This window comes from Carettochelys insculpta, chromosome 6, assembly GCF_033958435.1.
Source record: "Carettochelys insculpta isolate YL-2023 chromosome 6, ASM3395843v1, whole genome shotgun sequence".
NCBI lineage: Eukaryota > Metazoa > Chordata > Testudines > Carettochelyidae > Carettochelys > Carettochelys insculpta.
This window is the reverse complement of record NC_134142.1, coordinates 101,631,668-101,654,052: the sequence shown is the minus strand read 5'-3', so window position 1 is coordinate 101,654,052 and position 22,385 is coordinate 101,631,668. Positions and strand designations below refer to the sequence as shown.

The following is a 22,385-nucleotide window of genomic DNA, read 5'->3' as shown; positions in this document are numbered from 1 at the left end:
AATGAAAGACACTAAATAGGTTCCTCCAAGATCAAGATCATGATCATCTTTAATTGTTCCATTCCAAAGAGGATAGAAGAATGTTAATTATCCTTATCCAATAGCTGTATACCTCACAAGGACGTGTACAGCATTAGTTTTTAAAAACAAAACAAAAAAACCACCACCCACACACCCCTAGCTCAGAAGATGCTGGAGAATGCGTGCCTTAGACCATCAATCCAGACAAATACAGAGTTTATTTTTAAATGTACAGTTTATCATACTCACTCCTGAGACTTTACCCATGAAGAGAAAGGGATGAGATTTATAGGTAGCATACACAATATACTAAGTGATCAAAGCAAAATAGTAAAGAATGGCCTCAATATGCACTGCATTAGTTTACCTTCATCATAGTACCTTAACCATGCAGCTTCTCAAAGGTCATTGTCCATTTAAGTTTTGCCTTAAGTTTCCGAAGGTCAGCTGGCATACAAACATCTTCAAGGTAACAGTGCAAGAAACCAAATGATGAACACTACTTGTCAATGTCAGATGGAAAAACTACATTGCAAGATTTAGATTTCCAATACATAGCATAAATAGTGAAGAGAAAAACCACGTATATTTACAAAAGTTGACAAAGTAAAGTGATTAGCATGTTACAACTGAGCTCTTGTTGGAGTATGCTCCCTGGTGCTGTTTAAAAGGTGTAAACTACATTAAAAACATCTCAGTCATAATAAATAAGATACCACGGTTACCTCCCAAGACCTCTTAGAGTAGGCTCTCTTTTGTTAGTAAATGCCATTTAAAAATGTAAAGCATTATCAGCTTTTGGCTAATTAGTCTTTATTTTTCACAGCTTCCACTCCAGTATATTCTTACAAAATTAACATTTGTGTGCTCCACTGACAAACCATTCAAAAGAACTTTCAGAAGTGGTAGAATCAGGAAGACATGAATCATTTCTTTCCTTTAGTCCTTTTTACTGGTCACCATTGAATTAGACATCAATTAACTGAGCACAACATGACGGTCAAAGACAGATTTGCGCTGCTCTTGGACCTGCAGCTTCCAACGTTGCTGGGCGTATTCCACTTTGTTCAACACATTGGCACGGCTCCGGGAACGAGCTAGCACATCATGAGCATTTGCAAAAGGTTGGTGATCCTGCAATTGCAGAAAGTAACACTGATATTTCAGCAATTTCATAGGGCAAATACTGTTAAAATTTCAGAAAAAGGCAGCAAAAATGATTGGGGTTTGGAACATGCGTCATATGAGGAGAGATTAAAAAGACAGGGACTTGTCAGTTTAGAGGAGGGTGGATATAACAGAGGTTATAAAATCATGGCTGGTGTTGAGAAAGTAAATACGGAAAAGAGTTATTTACTTGCTCCCATAATATAAGAACTAAGGGTCTCCAAATGAAATTAATAGGTAGCAGATTTAAAACAATTAAAAAGGAAATATTTCTTCACACACACAGTCAGCCTTTGGAACTCCCTGCCAGAGGATGTCGTGAAAATGAAAAATTTAACAGGGCTCACAAAGAGAGCTACACAAATTCATGTAGAATAGGTTCATTAATATCTATAGCCAGGATGAGTGGGATTGGTGTCCCTAGCTTGTTTGTCAGAAGTGAGTAATGTGAGAGAGGGGAGGGATCACTTGATGATTATCTGTTCTGTTCATTCTGCTGAGACACCTGACATTGGCCACAGTCGGAAGAGAAAATTCTGGTCTATATGGATTTTTGGTCTGACCCACAATGGCTGTTCTTATGTTATTACAATATTCTTCTGGATAAATAGTTATTCAGGCTTGCCAGGCAGCTAGACTGTACACTTCAATATTTTTTAGAAAACAATTTCTATGGACTTCCTGGCTAATATATATTTGATAGAGTTTGTCCATCTGTCCATTGTGGGTCAGACCAGAGATGCCATCTAATGCCAAACACTGATGTTTACTGTCACTAAACCAAACCCACTGTGCTACAAGTGTAAATACAGCTGTTTAAGTGACAAAGAGCTGAGCAACTGAATGTTTGTTTAGCATTTACGCTGTCCCTTTAACAGTATCTGCAAAGCTGGATTTATTTATTGGAAAAAGTCCCCAAGTCATAAACAAAGACATTTGGAACAGAACTTTTTATTTGGCTCCCAAAATGTTTTGGGCAAAGAAATTTGTTTTAAAAAACTACATTGGAGAAGGTCACGTACATGATATGTTTCAGATGAAAAAACACTATTATAAACGATGTCCTGTTCTAGCAAAGCAAAGGAGATTCAATTTTGAAGCTTGTGTATTTCTATACCTTGCCTTGTTTCATTAAAAAGGTTTCAGAAGTGGTTATTTTATTTGTGACCTAATGCTGAGTACAGCAACTCCATGATCAGCAATACACCTCTCCCTTAAAATTATTATTTATTTATATTGAGGTAATACCTAAAAGGCCCCAATCAAAGACCAAGACCCCGCTGTACTATGCATTATATAAAACACAAAAAGACACTCCCTTCCCCAAAAAAATTCATAATCTAAGTATTAGACAGGTGACAGTGGATGGATACAGATGAACCAGTGGGGAAGCAGACAGAACATTAGAAAATAATGGTTAGCATGACAGAGGGTCTCAGCACAGCAGCTGGCTAACAACTTTTTTTTTTTTTTTTGCAAACATGGAACGGGGAGAGTTTTACAGAGGAATTGAAAGGAGGGCAGTTGAGGTGGCTTCCCCTCAGAGCCTCCCATCCATGACTGGCACCACAAGAGAAAGTATAGAGGTATTTGTTTAAAACTTTAGCAAGATGGAGGTGAAGACTGGTATCACTGGCTGACTTAAGGCAGGAGCTGACATCTTGACAGAGATGAGATAAGTATAGTGAAAGATAGGTTGCAGGGTCCTTGAAAGTTAAAACAAGTAGTTAATGTTTGATATGACAGAAGAGGGAAGCCAGCTAAAGGATGGGAAGGGAGAGGCAATGTCATCACAGCCAGCAATGAGGAAAATTAGATCTGTAGCATTCTGAATGGATATAAATAGGACCATTTCTCAAAGCTAAAGATGACACTGCTGTACTCTAGACAGAAGATGGACGCTTGGACAAGGGTTTTAGCTAACTGAATGAAGTAGTAAGTCCAGATTTAGAGATGTTAATCAGAAGCAGCACTAAGACTGAGGTACATCTCGATTGGGAAAACATGAACATGACATGGTAGGTTACACATCTCAGTAACAGCACAGATGGAGGTGCTGTCAACAGCAATTATGGTGCAGAAAACTTGTTGCATGTGGCCTATTTTGCATTTTTAAAATTCTTGAAATACAATGCCACTTCAGAGTGCTAGCTGCAAAGCCACTTAGTGGTGCTTCCATTCTTACTGCTGACTTTCACAGGAGTGAGGGTAGATTAATGCTGAGCACTTCTGCATCTCTCTCTTTCTCTCCCACCCCCTCTCCTTTCTGCCCCAGTCTTGCTGTGACATGTGCAAGGATGGACTCCTTGGTCCATCCAAAACTCTGCTGACTTCAATGGAGTATGACCAAGTAGAATCAGGGCCTCAGATTCTAGGTCTGTATAACATTATAAAAGTCAAACTGCATTAAACAAAAGGGTCCTTTTTGGCCTTAGAATCTATGGTTCTGATCCTCTTAAGATTTAGAAAAAAATAGTTTAGATTTTCTTCTGACTGATTATTTGTTTTCCCACAATGAAGTATCAGGTGAATGTAAGTGTTTAATGTTGAATATTGCAGTTATTTTTCCAGAATGGAAACATTTATAAAATTGTTTGCATTTTTCAAGGACAAGATTGCTTTTCATCAAGATGGCTGACAGCCACTGGTAGCAGACCAAGATGACAGAATTCTAAGTGATCTACTTCTCAGTTTACCCAAGACAACAATTCTTTCCATATTTTAATAAAAAAAAAAAAGTTCAAATCACCATAAAAATATGATGGAAGCAAGTTGCTCACCTACTACGCAAATACAAATACAGAACATGAATGTAAACCACATCTAATTCACTAGGGTTTAAAACTACTGTCAAAGTTTGCTATGGATTTAAAGCTATTAAAAGTGACAGCCACACAATACAACTAGGTGTTTAAATACTTTGTAAGCAAAGATATTTTTCACTGTAAACAAAAAGACTATGAGTTCCCTAAGGTCATGCGACACCTTTTAGTGTAGCTGCATTGTTAACTATTTACTTTGAAGCAATAATGAAAATATCCTTAAGTGTCATGGTTTTAATGGCATAACAAACACTTTTAATCTCTACTCTGTTCCATACTTTGTTTTTAACCCACATTAACCTAGACATTAAGTGGCCACAGCTGCTAGCAGACTTAGATAAAGTAACTGAAATCCACCTGTTTATAGGTTGGTTTTTAACCTTTAAAAGGGTCCACTAAAATTACAATAGGTTCAAAGTGTGCTTTATCTCTGCTGCATGTTGCTTGGTTGTACAATATGGTAAATAGATCAGTGTATTTTCTAGACTCCCTAAACTAAGTCATATATTTAGCATTTACTTGTAAGCATGAATTTGGAGCCTTACATACTTAATATTCTTAGACTGCAAACAAGATTGACAAATTGCTTAAACAAAACTCCTTGAGAGTTTGGCTTATATGTCTGCGAAATGCTTCGTTATCAGTCAAGTTGGGCAGGGGAAAAAAAAAAAAAAAAAGAGTAATCCCTAGATCCTGAACTTGCTATCCATCAGTTAGAGGGGAACATATTGAAAGAATTGGTCTTAAAGAAGAAGTCACACAACTTTCTGCAACAGTGGAGATTACCACTCCCTTGAAAAAGAGGGCTATTTTGCCATTAAAAACTCTTCATAAGTAAGTGTTCAACTGCATTCATCCACGTGATCTTACCCCAATGTCTTCATCACTTTGTATCAGCTGTGAATGTCCAAACAGACGTCTCTTCAGTATAGGTTCTATCAATGTAAGATACACCATGTACAGCAACAGCAGGCCCAAGATGGACAGATAGATTATGATTGTAACCTACATGCAGTAAAATATAAGCAAGGTTTACACTACTGCCAAGAACTTACTCCACATAATATTCTCAAGAACAGGGCAAACAGAAAAACAAAGGAACAACCAGGGCTTGTCTACACTTGCCCCCCAATTTCAAAGGGGGCATGGTAATCAGGGCAATGGGAGATTACTAATGAAGTGCTGTGGTGAATACGCAGCACTTCATTAGGCTAATTCTCCCCGAGCAACTTCGAAGCACTGCCATGCGTGCAGCCATGGGCTACTTCAAAGAGCCTTTACTCCCCAAAATGTATGAAACCTCTTAAAGCTAGCATGGCTGATTTATGTGGGCAAGTGTCTTTGTCAGCACATCTGAGACTTGTTAGCCAACTGTTCTTGCTAGGCTAGCAAAAGATTCAGCTTAGCAACCAGAGAGCACAAAGAGAGAAAGATACTAAACCCATGAACTGATAGAAAAAAAAAGATCTCCCATAACAAGCATCATGGATTGCAAATTTGGAGACTAAGCTACTTAACAGAGTTCCTTTAAACCTGATGATTCAGCCTTAACTATTAGTGCAACTGCTGTTTTGAGTATAAGTGAGATTATAAGATTTAATTATTATAGTGCCACTACAGCACCCAGAATGTTTTGTTTTCAAGAATGCATTTATAAAAAAAAACACTGTGCATTAAGTAGCTGGCTGAAATGCTTAATAGCAGCAGTGGAATGACATTTTTACTTTAATTGTGACTGAGCTTCTCTCCTCATATTTGCATTCACAACGTAAGCAGTATGCCTCCACATCAGGTCCAGGGACAGGCATAGGCTCGACCACGTGAAGACAATCACTGGAGAAAGAAAGACAGCTTAGATTCAGTTTGGCTATTTTTACTCCACTACTTAAGTAGTTCCTACTGCTCTGAATGCATAAAGATTCCACAGCAAGAGACTAGCAAAACTGACCTTTGATTAAAAGTCAGAAATATCTAGTACCTCAGAGGGCTTAAGATTTAACTTTTGAGCAATGCATTTAGTTAAGTGACAAATTAAATAGCAACTCAGTGCTCATACTTAGAAAGCCAGCAAGTCTTATTAAAGCTTACAGATAATATATTCCAGAGGCAGGCTGTACCCAGTCTGCCACAGTCCTGAACCCCAGTGGGAGCCCAGAGCAAGTTCCCTAACTGCTGCATGCCCCAAACTCCACTCAAAGTGGTCAGGTGCAGGGGTCAGCTGCAGCTCTGCTCTCCACGGCTACGTCTACACGTGAAGCCTACATCGAAATAGCTTATTTCGATGTAGCAACATCGAAATAGGCTATTTCGATGAGTAACGTCTACACGTCCTCCAGGGCTGGCAATGTCGATGTTCAACTTCGACGTTGCGCGGCACCACATCAAGATAGGCGCTGCGAGGGAACGTCTACATGCCAAAGTAGCACACATCGAAATAAGGGTGCCAGGCACAGCTGCAGACAAGGTCACAGGGCGGACTCAACAGCAAGCCACTCCCTTAAAGGGCCCCTCCCAGACACAGTTGCACTAAACAACACAAGATACACAGAGCTGACAACTGGTTGCAGACCCTGTGCCTGCAGCATGGATCCCCAGCTGCCGCAGCAGCAGCCAGAAGCCCTGGGCTAAGGGCTGCTGCCCACGGTGACCAAAGAGCCCCGCAGGGGCTCGAGAGAGAGCGTCTCTCAACCCCTCAGCTGATAGTTGCCATGGCGGACACCATTATTTCGAAGTTGCAGGACACGCAATGACTACACGGTCCCTACTTCGACGTTGAACGTCGAAGTAGGGCGCTATTTCTATCCCCTCATGGGGTTAGCGACTTCAACGTCTCGCCGCCTAACGTCAAAGTTAACTTCGAAATAGCGCCCGGCGCGTGTAGCCGTGACGGGCGCTATTTCGAAGTTAGTGCCGCTACTTCGAAGTAGCGTGCACATGTAGACACGGCTCACATGCCCCTGGAGGGGGAGCTTTCTATGCTAACCCCATCCCCAAGTACAATCTCACAGCTCCCAACGGCCAGTTTGTGGCCAATGGAAGCTGCCTGAGCCATGCGCGACGTGCAGACTATATGCATAGGATCACTCCTCCCTCAAGTGTCATTCAGAGATGCACACGGTTCCCCACAACCCACTGCTTTCAGAGGCATGCAGGTGCACAAGACAGGGAGTGTGCCTGAGGGTCCCACTGGTCATGTCGCCCAGAGCCTCCAAACGTAAGCATCTCCCAGACAAAGCCTACATTTGCCACCCCATCCCCTTCTCCCTGACAACCCTGTGCATCCCCTTCTGCACCAAATCACAGCCCAAAACCTCTGTACCCCTGCTCCTGCACTCATATCCCTTCCCAGACCCTGCATCAGGTCATAATCCCCTCCTGCCCCAGGTTACAACTTACATCCCTTCCGCAAACCTGCCCCAGATCACAGCCCCCTCCTGCCCTTTACAGCTACTATGCATTTCTCCCTTCTTCATGTTCAAATAGAGGGGGCTTTGTTTGTTTTTTAATTCTTATTCATCTGTCACTTATTCAGGTTTAAGCCTCTGAGTAGAAACCATATTTTTCTTACCGATCTATAAAGCATCAGACATTTCTGGTACCATTTTGAAAAGTTTTGCACTATTCTATACATCTCTTTGACTGACTGAAGAAAAACAAGAGGTTTTACTTTCTCATATGTGAGCAGAACTCCCATCTTTGCTAATGTATGTGACCCACATGTATCAGACAGAATTAAGTTAGCCATTTATTTAAGCTCACATAAAGGTAAACATTTGGGGACATACTTAGTACAAAGAAAAGTTCGCCAGCAGAAAGAAAAGTGAAATGTCAATCCCACATATTATTTAATTTAAAACTGGACAAAACAAAGTGAAATCTTTGGGATGACCACACTTTCTGGATATGACCCACAATCAGTATAAGTTACAGCACTGGACACCAACTCACTCAACACTGGGTAATTCTAGGCTTTTCATTGTCACTTTTTTGGTTCATAACACTTATTTGGTGCTGGAACCACCTTCTGCCTTTGCCCCATTAACTCACAGAAACAGAACAAATAAATAGGTTATCAGACCTTAAAACATCTTCTGTATAAGGCCCACTCAGTTAAGATCTAGCACAGCACTAGGCCAGATTAAAATGCTGGAGAGTTTCATGAACAAACCTCAATTAACCCATTCTGCAACGTTAGTTTTCCACTTATACTAAAATAATCTTCATAACCAGACTTCACGTTACTTTCTGTTGGGAACAATAAATTTATTTTTTTCAGTTATTATTGGTTAGGAGTAAGTTTTTCAATAATTGAAACCTGCAATATTAAAATCCAAAATCAAATTAAAACATTACCCACAAAGTAAACTTATACAGCCATAATGTGAAGTTGACTCCACTCTATTAGACTAGAAATTCAGTCACTATAACCATTGCAAATATTACCATCACAAAATTTTAAATTTAGCTTAACATGTTGTCAAAAGTGTGCACGTTTTTCCCCACAGACTCTTATAAAAGCTGGGCACCAGTATTGACACATAAGGCTTGACTGAATACTAGTCACATCTCATTTTTGTTTAGTTCCACAGATTCAACTTTCATCCCCATTTATAATGGCTTTGTACAGAGAATACTGTTGGTTTGTTGAACAGTCACAAAAATATGATGGGAAGATATCAATGTTACAAAAACATCAATCAAAAGAAAATCCAATGGATTGCTTGAACATTCCAAACTACCTGCCACTTCCTGCTGCCCAATCCTGAGGTGGGGGGAGTCAGCAGGAGCCACAGCTCAGGTCTGAGCAGCACCTTCCCTCCCCGCCATGGCAATGGCTACTCCTAGCTCCTTCCCTTGCCCAGGGGCTGGGGGCAGCCCAGCTCTGCCACACCTCCCATACTGGCTGGCCAGAATCACCCACAGCAACCTCCCCCAAGCCTTCCCAGCAGCTGACTGGATACATTTGTGTGATGACTTCATTCTGTTACCTGAGAAGAATTTTTTTTTAAAATATGTTAGTTTATGTTTTTAAATCACTCTCACCAGACACCAAAGGTTTGGTAGAACCTACATATCAACAATCTTCAGGTATAAAGTATTTTGTCTAGTTAAGTCTGCTATCTTCTCTCTCTCTCATTCTCCCCTTACATGTAGTTTCTAACAAACCCTGTGTGTCTGATGAGAGTAGTTTAAAAGCCTAAAGCCCAATCCTGCAGAAACATACACAAATAAATATACTTCTGTAATTAGTTCCATTGATCTTAACGGAACTTCTCAGATGTGGAAGCATTTGCAAGACTGAGCTGTTGACTTGTAGCTGCCTATCATGATCAGAGGTCTCTAGGTAAGATCTATATGCCACCAACGATATTTTACATTTCTACAGGTTAGTGCCCCCAAAGATTACAAAGCCTGTTCAGAAATGAAGTACGCCTCAGAAAAAGACTTTTGGTTTTTACTTTTCCTCCACTGCACACATGAAAAGGTTCAGAATGTAAAGCCCTGGTAACAACAAATTCTGAACAAAAAAAAAAAAAAAAAAATCAATTCTCCCAACTCCCAGTGCTAGGATTATGCTTTCTCTCCACATTTATAAAAACAATTCCAATAAGCCAAATAAGCTAGGACTGGTAGATTTTTGTTGCCCTCCTGCCCCAGGCTCTGGGGTGGAGCCAAAAATGAGGGGTTCAGTGTGGGAGGGGACTGCCAGGAAGCAGCCCAGAGGTGGAGAGTCTGGACAGGAGGGGTGAACAGAATCAGACTGGGTACAGGGGTCTGAATGGGAGGGGGTTGTGCAGAAGTGGGCTGGGGTGCAGGGTTTGGATGGGAGTGCTTACCTGGTGCACCTCCCTGGGGAGCTCATGTGGCTCTGTCCCCCTCAGCACTGCCAGGTACCACTCTCCTGCTGCTCTCACTGGCCACAATTCTGGCCAATTAGAGTGGAGAAGGAAAAGCTTCCTGGCAGCACTTCTAGGCACTGGAGTACCCTCCCCACCCCCTGCCAGAAGAAGAGGAACAATAGTGCACAGAGTCACTTCTTTACCCCAGGCAGAGCTCATGGGCCAGACCCAGCCCTGCCTTTTCTGACTCCAATCCATGAGGCTCTGGACTTCACACCCACTACCCTGCAACAGGCCAGATCCAGACTGCAGGGCACAGGTTCTCTACCTCTGGCTTAAGGCCTTGCCATAGGTGAGCACTGGTGTATCTGAAGAGGGATAACATGAACTACTAGCACATGGGATAAAATTTCTACCCATACCACAGTAAGAGAAATAACTATGCCTTACATATCATCATTAATTATAGGTGACCTACTCAAGTGCCATACAGCCCTAATAAGAATGCAGCTTCTTATTTCTGAGCCCCGTAAACTCACCAGTCTTTCTGTGAAACATTTTTGTTGTAAATATTGCCAGGATGATCTTTGTAAGGAGGACATATGCATTTACATCGGACATCCTCAGAATTCTGTAATGAAAACACATGCGTAGAACAAACTCATCAACCATCAAAAAATCTTCTACAAAAGTAAAGTTGATGCGATACACTTTATATACTATACTACACTACAACAGGTGTCCATCGCACCTGGTCGCTTTTTCTTAAGTGCAAGATCTGTCAGTGTTGGGAACGTACACCGATTTCTAGAAAATGGGCCAATTTCCTAAGCAACTGTATTACTTTAGATTGCAACAATAGCTTGCCTTCTCTGTTTGGGGAAAGAGTATCTGAATTTGTAAACTACACTTTGCTTTCTACAAAAACTTAAGGGTTATGTATGTGTTCCTGAATTAAATCGATATAATGAAGATACAGATGTGTAGCTAGAGGACAGTTGAAGAAGAATTCAGGAAGAAATATTCATCTGGAGTGAAGACCAGTAAAAACAGAGCCTCGTGGACAAGTCTTTCTTCACTGATTATTTTTGTTACTTGAAAGAGAAAGGCTTGTAAGGGAAATTGTTAGAAGAATCACCACAACACAGTGCCCTTGTTTTAGGTGGATGAGGGTGACAGTGCCAGGGAGGTGAAAGTGAAAAAAGAGGAATCCCAGAAGACACCCTGTTCCCCAAATAAAGAAAGGAAAACTGTAAAGAAAGGACAGAATGCTTGCAGAAGTGAACAAATGGGGAGAAAACAGTAATAAAACCCTAGGAAGTACAGGAGTAAAATTACAGAAGGTAAATAAAATGAGCAGCTTATTATGCAATGACATCAGAGATGGTTAACATGGATTTACAAATGATGTCATGCTTAAATACACATCATATCAATTTATTTGGGAAAGCAACAGGAAGCCACCAAAAGAAAAAGTGACAGCCTTCATGAAAAAGTGACTTGAATTTCAACAAAGTATTGCAGACAAGACTATTAGCTAAACAAACTTAAAGCTTTAACAATGAATAAAATCTCAGGTGGGTCAATAAGCTCAGAGTAACGATAAATGTAGTTTCATTGGCTAGGAGAAGGCACAAAGCAGGCATTAGAGCCAATGTCATTCACACTGCACGTCGGCCATCTGAAGACAAGTAATGGTGCATCTCTCATTACATAGAAGTTGGAGGACTAACTACAGTAAAAACCCTATTTACATGATTTCGACTTGCGTGTTACTTGGATTAACATGAGTCGAAATCATGAGTGGCAGGGAGCCGTGAACCAGGTGGCAGTCTGGGAACTGGCTCCCCTTTGCCCTGATTCCCCTCCACTTGCAGGAGCCAGGAAACTGACTGGCACTGCTGTGCTGGTGAGTTTCCTGGCTCCCAGGAGCAGCAGAGAGCCAGAAACCAGGCTGCAGCCTGGCTCCCACCTCCTCTCCACTCCCTGGATCCCTACCACTCCTGGGATCTAGGAAACTGACCAACACGGCAGCCTGGATAGTCTCCCGGATCCTGCAAGGAGGGGAGCCAGAAGCCAGCCTACCACCTAGTTTGTGGCTCCCCGCCAGTCCTGGGAGTCAGGAGCCAGGCTGCCACCTGGTCCGCAGCTCCCACAACTTGTGTGAAATTTGATTTACACATGGTTGCCTGGGAACACAACCTATAACGTAAGTCAGGATTTACTGTAGTACTAAAAAAAAGGATATAAAATATATGGATAAAATGGGAGCCCTGGGCTGGCAATTAGCTGATGGAAGAGTATTCACAGCTAGATTAAAAAATGGCACGAATACTGATGTAGTAAACATTCACCTATTAGAAGATAATAGTCAACAGCACAATACCTAAAGAAACCTAAAATCAGATAAAAATAGAGACAGTCTAGACCAATGAAACAGCACAAACCAGAAGACATCACAATGTAGCCTCACCTAGGACTGGAGACCTTACACCTGAAATATTCCATAAAACTGGTGTACCAAGAAAAGAACAAATACGGAAATAAGATGTACATGCAACAGACACCCCCCCCCCCCCCCACACACACACACTACCCACCCACTCCTTTATACAACTGGGACTTTATAAATATTCCGATTATACACACAGTGCAGAAGCCTTGTCTCAAGAAAGGGACTATTTGATGGATGTGTGTCAACCCCTTGTCCTGTTATTTTTGACAGCATCTCAATACAGAATGTCAAAGCCAAATAATTTACTAGATTCCATTATTACTTGAAACACAAATAAAAGCTTAAATTTTACAACTCGTAAAGAAGGATAAACAAATTGTAGATATTTTAGTCTATTATTTATGTCTAAATCTGCAATTTTTTTCTTGTCAGTAAACAAGAATATAAAAACCATCCATCATTTTCACCAATCTTGTATGCACACTGTAACGAAGAATCAGCTTGCCTACCAACTGAAAGCCCCACAAGCTCAGTTTCTCGGTTAACTAAGTTAAAGTTGCCCCTTAAATCTGTTATGGTGCACACAACAAATTCCTTACATCCTAGTTTAGGTTTAGCTAAGCCTTCCATCAAGAAAAGAAATAAGCATTTACTCTGGTAATCAGATCTATGTATCTGTTTGTAATGAATTACTGGAATCACCCTCCCACACCAACTTGCAGGCAGCAGTCCTCTGCCAAAGGAAATGTCTCATCATTCTAACCCAGTTTTCTGTCTCTTGAGTGAGTTATGTTGGTTTAATACACTCACCCCTCGCTCTACAAGCACAATTGGTTCCAGCTTCATGCTCGCAGGCGAAAACTTGTGAGAGGGCACTAAATTCTCATTAAAATACATGTAAAAGTGTCTAATTCGTTCCTAAATCTCAGCAAAGGAGTGGCAGTTATGTGATGCTGCTTTTGGAAGGTATGTAAACCTTGGGTTTCAGGGGTGGAAAAGGTTAAAGGCAGTTTAGGGCCATAAGTGGAAAGGAGGTTAAAACCTCGTGGCCGGTCGGGTCAGTGGGGCGGGTGGGGGTTCGGGCTGCTGAAGGCTGGGTGTGTGGCCCAGCGGGGCATGTCAGACTGCGGCAAGTTAGGTCCACCAAGCTGGCAGGAAGGGGGTGGGGGGGGGGGGGTCAGGCTGCCACGGGGCCAGTCTGTGGGTTGAGCGGGGTGGGGGGTTAAGGCTGCCCTGGGTTAGGGCTATGGGGCTGGCACGGAGTCAGACTGTTGCAGGGCCGGTGGTCAGGCTGCCTCAGGTAGGGGCTGCAGGGCCAGCGGGGGGGGGGAGGGGGGGGGTGTCAGACTAGGGTTCTTTGGAGCCACATGGAGAGGATTATCCTCATATTAGTGGGTGGGGGGAGTTCACTCAGAGTGAACTACGGTAAGTAAATGTGTCCCTCGTTTGAGCAAGTACTTGTAAGTGAAGTACTTGTTTAACTAGGGATGAGTGTAAAAAATTAAGATTCAGATTTACTCTGGTTTATGAGTGCATTCCTGTGGAATTCTACAAAAACACAGCTAACGATGTGGGACCTATGGAAGCCCAATAGGTTAGGAAAACTATGGCTAACTCCTGAGGGCAACAGAAGGAGCTGGCTGTAGAAAATTTCAGTGAGGAGTGGTTCAATAATAAGAGCACACAAATAAAGAGCTGGACCTTAAAGGTGACCAAGGAAAAGCTGCACTAAATAGAAAAATCAAGAATCTTGAGGGAAATTGCAGGAACAGATTTTGTTTCTTACATCCAAACTTATAAATGACAGAGTAAATCAGGCCTATCCATGGATGTCCTAAAATATTCAAACCCTAATAATCCATAAACACACACATGCGGATACTTTTACATACTTTGAGAAGTCACCTTTCAAACTAACACCCAAACTAAAGTTTTCCCCTCACCCCATTAGTTTATATTACAAACCAAAGTCTTAATTTTAAAGAAGTAGGATCCGAAAGACAAGCTAAGTAGCCTGATTTTCAACAATGCTGAAGGCCCATTAGCTCCTGAACAATCAAACCATTTATTAGGTCCCTGCGTTCGAAAGCCAGTTGTTCGGTTCTCCCTTCTTCGCCCTAAGCCCCACGTACAAACCATCCAACAACCCCCTTCGCTGCCTCAGCGGGAGTTGCGTCCGTGCGTGGGCACCAGGCGGAGTTTCACCCTTTTGCCCGTCACAGCTTCGCACCCGCCGCGCCCCCCACCCCCGCGGTCTGCTGGGGCGGAGGCAGCTCTACGAGCCCCGGGCGGGGGAGTCTATTAAGGGGCTGAGGCAAGTCGGGGCAAGCCGCGCCAATGCCAGCAACGGGGTCAGGGGCTGGTTCCGTCTGCAGGGACCCCGGCCCCGCTTACCTTGACCCCCGTCACCTGCCCCACAAGCGCGGCCAAGGCCAGCACCAAGCCGAGCAGCCAGCAAAGCCGCGCCGCCATGTCGGGCTCCGGGCCCGGCTCCTTACGGCCTCTAGAACAGCCCGCCGAGCCCCGTTCGCAGCTCTGTTCCCATCACTTCCCCCTTCCGCTACGGGCTGGCGTCACCTGACGCCAAGTCCACCAGCCAGTTCTTCCCCAAGGACCTGCGGCCGCCGCCGCGCGTTCAACCAGGGGAAGTTTCGGTGCACCCGCTTAAATGTTCCGGCTAGAGCTCTGGAGTGGGGGCTTGGCGAGCCGACCTCCGGTCTTCCCACGTCACCCACGGCAGGGGGAGGGCCGCGGGAGGGTAGCGACATCTCGTCCCTGGCTGATGCGTCCGGGCTGCCCCCCCCAGAAACACCTTGCAGTGCTCCCTTCACTTCCTGGCCTAGTCTTGGGAGCCAACCAGGTTTGCCAACCCACAGAAGTTTCGTCTGCGGACAAAATAGGAAAAATTTACAGCCAGGAGCAGTTTTTATTCTCTATTCAGGCAACATATGCCAAAAATGAAAAGTAAGCATTGTCATTCAGACATCATGAGAACAATATGCTATTTAAATCACTTTAATTTAGTTAGTCACGTTGCCAATGTGCTGACACTAATGCCACGGAATAATGTAGATGATAATATCATGCGGATCGCGTGATTCACATTACATCACCTCAACGACCGAGCTAAATGAACAACTAAAATGTCCAATTTCTTGTGCGGTGTAGTAAAATGGCTGAAACTGCACAAAATAAATTGAATTGCTATGGAATAATTGCTGGGGTTTTTTAAATTTTTTTGCACTTTTTATGAAATTACGGACACCTACATTTTTTTTACAGACTTTACAAACATGTCCAATTTCAGCTAATTTTTTTACAGACTCTAAATTTACTGATTGTTGGCAACCCTGGAGTGAACCCACAATTATTATAATTTTTGATTAACCAAAAAGAGGAAAGCACAGGTCAGTTTGGCCTGAACAAAACATTTAGTTCAAATATAAACATAATCTGAAGTTTTTTTATTAAAAATTCAAGTAAAAGGAATTTAAAATGAAAAGTCATTTTGAACCACAAATCATAACAGAGAAGGGTAGGTTTGCTAGTCTGTATCCACAAAAACAACTACAAAGTCTTGCAGGACCTTAAAAGACTAACAGATGTATTTGGGCATAAACTTACACAGGTAAAACCTCTGCTAAGGCTCATGCCCAAATAAATCTGTTCATCTTTGTGGTGCCCCAGGACTCCGCATTGTTTTTGCAAAATCAAAACATTTGTTTAATGAATAAAAGAAAAAACAAAATGTTTAGACTTTGGTTGCTGTTTTTTTGTTTGTTTTTTGTTGATGCTGTTTGTTTATTTGTTTGGGTTTTTTTGTGTTTGTTACCAAAAAGACTTGGCAAATTGAAAACAAAATAATGAAATGCTTACTTCAGCACAAAAATTCATTTTTCCTCCAAAATTTTGTTTCCAAAATTTTTTGTGTAACTTCAGTCAGCATCTTTCTGTGCCCTCCAGCTTCCTCTTGGAAATACCTTGGAATCTAATGAAATCTACTGAGGAAAGTGGAGGTTGTTAGCATCAAACTACTGAAAAGTTAAATGGAGTTCTTGACACAGAACAGTTAATTCTCTTCTGCAAATACTGCACAACTGGCTAGCTACTCACTGTATTCCTTGTTTTGGTTATGCCATCCACAGAAGACAATTAATGAGCAGAAAAACACCAGGAAGCAGTTATTGTACTTTAAAACATTTTTTCCCAAAAATATTTGTTAGATATGGTCTACAGAATTATTTGTACCAATGTCACTATATGGGATTCTAAACCAGTAAGGATAAAAACGTGTATATACTAGCTCTTTGAGAATGTACTAGCAATATTGCACCAAGCAATAAGACATACCACATACCATACCATCTCCCTTTTCTCCTCCCACAGTCAGAACTCCTCTTGTGCACCCACATCATCCCTTCCACAAGTCACCATTGTTTACATCCTATTTGCCTTTTGCTTCTATTCTGCCCTCAACTGTGTCTATCTCAGTCTTCTGCACTTGCTCAGCTCCCAGCTCCATTTCTGTTTTGTCCTGTCCCCCACTCTGACTCCTATTCCACTCTGAGCCAAGCTCTGCTGAGCCACCACCTGTGCCCCAGGCAGCATCCCTCTCCTGCTGGGATAAAGGGGCTTTTCCAGAGTGGGATGGTGTCAGAGAGTGGGGAGCTGCTAGCTCAATGTCCATGTTGGACAGAGGCATCTGCTGTGATCGGGAGATACATGGCCACCCTTCTCCCTCTCCCTGGCAGTGTCCAGGCCCTGGATCACTCTTGCAGCTTTCCCCTCTCACCGCACACCAGCAGTTCACAGATAGCCACCACCATCTCCTCCCCTGCAATGCTACGGGTAGTGGCACCCACTGCTGTTCTCCTCCCAGCTCCCATAAGGAGGCTAAAACACAGCCTTCCTGGCACCTTTGTGGAAGTGGGGAAACCCCCAAAAGTAGTGAAGAGGCACAAACTCTGCCATAATTTGGTCATGCAGGGGAAGGGAAGATATTGTCAGCAAACTATTTAAGCTCGAATTTGCAGAGCCCTTTCTGAATACTCATTAAGCTCTGATGGATGAAGTTCTCCTCATGGGAGGGTTTTCTATAATATCTCTTAATGCAGCACCTGAACACTTGTCACATCTTTTGATGCACATTCTGTCACCATTAATCTCACTGAGCAATACTTCTGCAGACAGTCCCATTACCCCAACAGCAATAGCCACTGGTAGTTGGTCACATAAGTAATTCCACTGCAGTGAACAGGTTCATTGTAAAAATGTGAGATTCAGGTTCTTCCTTCCCTCCTCCTCAATCTTCCTAATGGATTTTATTTACCTTCCACTTTATGGTTAGTGCTTTATTTTCAATGAAAGAGCTGCCTGGGCTCAAGTTGTTTTTTCCTTTCATAACTTACATGGCAGTAGAGAGGTTCTAGGCAATGAACTGCCAGGTTTAGAGGTGCCAGTGGTCAACCCTGGCAAGCAGTGTCACAAATTAAGCACTGCTTCTGGTACACAGATAAGAGCTAGGATACCTACTTAGTTATTTGTACACATGGTTCTGTATATCTCCATCTGGCTCACCTAATTCCCATCAGACTATGCTAATTCCAGCAGGCTGACATTCCTCATTAGTATATGATTCTTGGAAAAGTAGGAAGGACACATCTTAAAGTTTATAGTTAAGAGGGCGCTGTAAGCAAATGTGATTTAATTAACAGATCTGTGTTTAAAGCTAAAATTTTGAAAGAGTTGATGATTTTTTGGCATTTCTCTCAGCCTGAGCAATGAAAATGTTGGTGGATAGCAGGGGCATGTGGTGTGGTTATGGATAAGGTTACATATTAAGTCTCTGCAAAAACAACATGTTGGTCCTAAGATTGTATTTTGTTTATAGTGAGTTGATGGTGTCCCCTTTTTGCCTGGAGAAACATATCAGCTGTATTCTAAAGAGAAATCTGGAACTGGATCAGCAATACTTATAAAATGGCACTGATTTATGCTGTTGAAAATCAAACCACAGTGACAACGCTGCTGATAATTACCTGGAGTGATATGCATCTTCATGTTTACCAAAATATGAAGTGACTGGCACATTTTGGTATACACTCATTCCTCGCTCTACGAGCAAAATTGGTTCCCAACTTTGTGCTGGTAGGCGAAAACTTGTAAGAGGGGCACTAAATTCTTATTAAAATACACGTAAAAGTGTCTGATTGGTTCCTAGAGCTCAGCGAAGGAGTGGCAGTATGTGGCGCTGCTTTTGGAAGGTAAGTGAACCTTAGATTTCAGGGTTGGAAAAGGTTAAAGGCAGTTTAATGCCACGAGTGGGAAAGAGGGTTAAAACCTGGTGAATGGTTGGGTCTGTGGGGTGGGTGGGGAGTGCAGGCTGCTGAAGGTTGGGTGTGTGGTTCGATGGGGGGTGTCAGACTACAGCGGGTTAGGTCTACTGGGCTGGAGGGGAGGGGAGGCAAGGGTCAGGCTGCCATGGGGCCAGTCTGCGGGTCCGGCAGAGGGAGGGGGGGACGTTAAGGCTGCCACGGGTTAGGGCCATGGGGCTGGCACAGGAGTCAGGCTGTCGCTGGTCTGCGGAGCCGGCAGCTGGGGAGGGGGTCAGGCTGCTGCAGGGCCAGCAGAGGGGCAGGGTCAGGCTGTCGTGGGTAGGTGCTACAGGGCTGGCAGAGCTGGGGGGGGCGGGTGTCAGGCTGCCACGGGGCTAGCAGAGGGCAGGAGTCAGGCTGCCACGGGGCCAGTGGAGGTGCAGGGGTCAGGCTGCCGGGGAGCCAGTGGGGGCGGGGGAAGGATGCCGCATGGCTGGCAGGGGGAGGGGTCAGGCTGCCATGGGGCTGGCAGAGAGAGAGGGGGGCAGTCAGGCTGCTGCAGGGCTGGCGGAGGTGGGGGGTCAGGCTGCCACGGGTAGGGGCTGCGGGGCCAGTTGGGGGGGTCAGACTAGGGTAGGTTGGAGCCATTGGGAGGGGATTAGCCTCATATTAGTGGGGGGGGAGGTTCACCTGTAGAGTGAACTAAGGTAAGTAAATGTGTCCCTCGTTTAAGCAAGTACTTGTAAGTGAAGTACTCATTTAACGAGTGATGAGTATACTGACTTCTATTTGGACTATTCACTGTGGCTACACCTACACTGGAAGCATCTGTCAATAGAAGTTACTGTCAACAGGGAAATCTCACGGACCCCCTGTCAACAGATTGCATCTACACACAACTTGCTGTTGGCAGAGAGCTGCCAGACTGCACTGCCCTCTGGTGCCAGAAAGTGGAATGGCAGCTCTGCAAAGAGGGCTGCCCAGCAACCAGAAGTCCTGTCTGTCGACAGGAGTGTCTACATTGCACTTCTGTCGACAATACTCGGTCGTGAGCTTGTTATGTCTCAATTTTTAGGGGGACAATACTGTCGAGGCAAATCCAGAGTTCTGTCAAAAGAATCTGCTGACAGAATGCTTTATGTGTGTAGATGCTCCGAGTTATGTCGACAGAAGGCTCCTTCTGTCAACAGAACTCTCTAGTGTAGACCCAGCTTGCCTGTAAAGACAAGCATCTGTGCAGAATTGGGACATAGCTTGCTAAGATTGTTCCAGATTGTCTGGGTCTCCCTAATCATACTGATAGAACAATTGCATGTACATTTTACAGTTAATCAATACTCTTTTTAAGGGTCAGGACAGGGAACAGAGGTCATTTCCTGGACCCTCCACTGAGAGATTACAGGAAGAAAAGCAGACTTCTAAATAAGGACAAATTCAGTTCAATTATGCAGAATTCTCACACAAAGTATTATCTTACTTTGTAAGTAGGTCCATTGATTTCAAAGACGCTATTTGCAGTATCAGATACTATTCATCTTGCATAATGGACTCACACTGTTGCCAGAAGAGGATAACTGTAATTCAATATTATTTCTTTAGACCAGACAGACTCAAACTCAAGACTAAGGTATTCTGTACATAGCTACAGGTTTCTTTTATAAAAGTGTTCAGTTACATAATAAAATCTGTATCTCACAGCAGGATAGTGACTAGTATGAAGCACTGTGCTTGAAATACGAGGCATTCTATTTATCCTGACCAGACCAATGATTTTATTTGATTGTTTGTCCAAATTGTAACATGGAATTACAGACTCTTGTCACTTGGTGGCAGCCAGAAACATTCCCTGCTCTAGTTAGCAGTGCACTGTTGTGATCATAAGCTGATATTGTTTAACCCAGACTACTGGGGATGCCAGAAATTGTACATGATCAGAGTGGCTTTTAGATGACTTGTACAAGAAGACAAAATTGGCTTTGTGCTTTTTATTTTTCTACAGGAGAGGCCTGAAAGGTGTTTGTTTAAAAAAAAACCACACACAGAACAAAAAATGCTGCTTGTTTTGCACATGACACATACAGATTTTCTTCATCCAATGTCAACTGGAAACCAATTAAATTATGAAGAGATTTTTTTAGCCTGCCTTTTTTTCCCCCTCTCATTTTTGTTTTTAAAAACCACAAGAGTTTACAATATTAATCCTCTGAGATTTAAGGTTTAAAAAAATTTAATTTTTCTTAAACCTTTCAAGTCTTACTTTTATACTACGCAGCCCAAACCAAAATAAAAAGACAAATGTAGTCTTAAAAAAAAAGTCCAGTACTAGTCTCTTTACCTCTAAAAAGGTGGTGTAGAGCTAGAGAGGATTCAGAGATGGGTGAAAAGAATGATCAAAGTCATACACAGAGAGACTGAAAAGACTGGGAATGCTTAGCTTAAAAAGGAGACTGGAGAGATGCCTGTTAGGGTTCGCCCCCTTCGTGCCAGGGGAAGGCTGCAACACCGCTTAACAGGCAGTGAGCTGCCTGCATTCAGGGTGCGGCAGCAGTAAGCACAAGGCTCAGCTCGCTTTTAGCAGGACTAAGCAGACAATCTGTGAATCATAGCAGCAGTCACTACAGGGCTCAACTTTTTCAATAGGGCTGAGCAACAAAACAGTGATTAAGGAGCCCATCTTGGCTCAGGGCATAGGCCTCGTTAGTGTAGGGCTCAGATGCTTGTAGCAGGACACGGCAGACCACAATTCAGGGTAGGTCTGGAGAGGGGGAAGACTGCTACCTTATAGGGAGGAGTAGGGGGCCACAGCCATACCCACTCCACTGAGCCCAGTCTGAGGCCCTAATAGGAGCTGCTACTAGTTGCTGGTCAGTTGACATCCAGGTCACAACGCACAGACATCAGCCCAGGTGTGGGTACCCTCATTTAGGGTTGTCAGGAGGTTGGGCAGGTGGGCAGGTCCACTTCCCCTGGGTAAAAAAAATGGATGGCAGGTCCAGAGACCTGGGAGGCAGTTCTGGACCTCCCTCGTAGCAGGCCGATGGCAGGGCAGGGACTCAGCTACATCCCAACCCCTCCAGGTAGCAGACCAATGCAAGTGGCATGCCCAGAGGCCCAAACACTCACAGGTCCTCCCAGTAGTGCGCAAGCAACAGGTCAGGATACTCCTCTGGATAGCAAGCAAATGTCAGGTCAGAGCAGCACAGGCTATTCAGCTCGGCCGCGTCTACACAACAGCCCCCTTTTGGAAGGACAGCTTTCGAAACAGAACATTGAAGCCGTCCTTTCGAAATGGAGCATCCACACAGACAAACAGAGACCGAAGGTGTGATCCACTCTTTCGCAAGTCCCGGAGTGCAATTTCAAAAATGAGCATCCACACTACGCAGGGCGCTCTTTCGAAAGTACAGGTGCAGGAAGTCTCGCGGGCAGGGTCGCATGGTGGATGAGCCCTTCTGGGACCGCAGGCCGCTGTCCCCTTAAAGGCCCCTCCATCCCATACACCAGCCTGCACATGCTGAGGGCCAGCCACCTGTCCCCAGACTTGCACACTGAGGAGATCAGAGGAGGCACCCCGGGCCCCCAGGGAACCCAAGCAGCCCCCATCCCCATCGAGGCTGTGGCTAGTGCACTGGCTGTGGTCCTGGCCGCTGCGCAGCAGCAGCTATGGGCAGCCAGCCTACTAGCCACCCTCCTGGAAGTCATCCAGAGGGTGAGATGTCCCCAGACAGTCCCCTGGGGCATCTGCTGCCTGTGGAGCTTCCCCACA

The 22,385-nt window shown here is 43.8% G+C and overlaps 1 protein-coding gene across 2 annotated transcripts; it reads right to left on the bottom strand.

The window, feature by feature from the left end:
- Positions 1-137: 137 nt before the first annotated feature.
- On the bottom strand, positions 138-14,947 carry TMEM9B (TMEM9 domain family member B). Of its 2 annotated transcripts, XM_074997684.1 has the most exons (5): positions 14,700-14,947; positions 10,390-10,481; positions 5,735-5,843; positions 4,881-5,015; positions 138-1,155 (listed from the first exon to the last, which is right to left on the bottom strand). In XM_074997684.1, exons 1-5 carry the CDS (start codon positions 14,775-14,777, stop codon positions 1,000-1,002), a joined length of 570 nt encoding a protein of 189 aa, XP_074853785.1. In that variant the 5' UTR covers positions 14,778-14,947; the 3' UTR covers positions 138-999. The 2 variants fall into 2 exon arrangements, with proteins under 2 accessions (XP_074853785.1, XP_074853786.1); XM_074997685.1 differs by lacking the exon at positions 10,390-10,481 and having other exon boundaries at positions 14,700-14,945.
- Between the last annotated feature and the right edge of the window lie 7,438 nt (positions 14,948-22,385).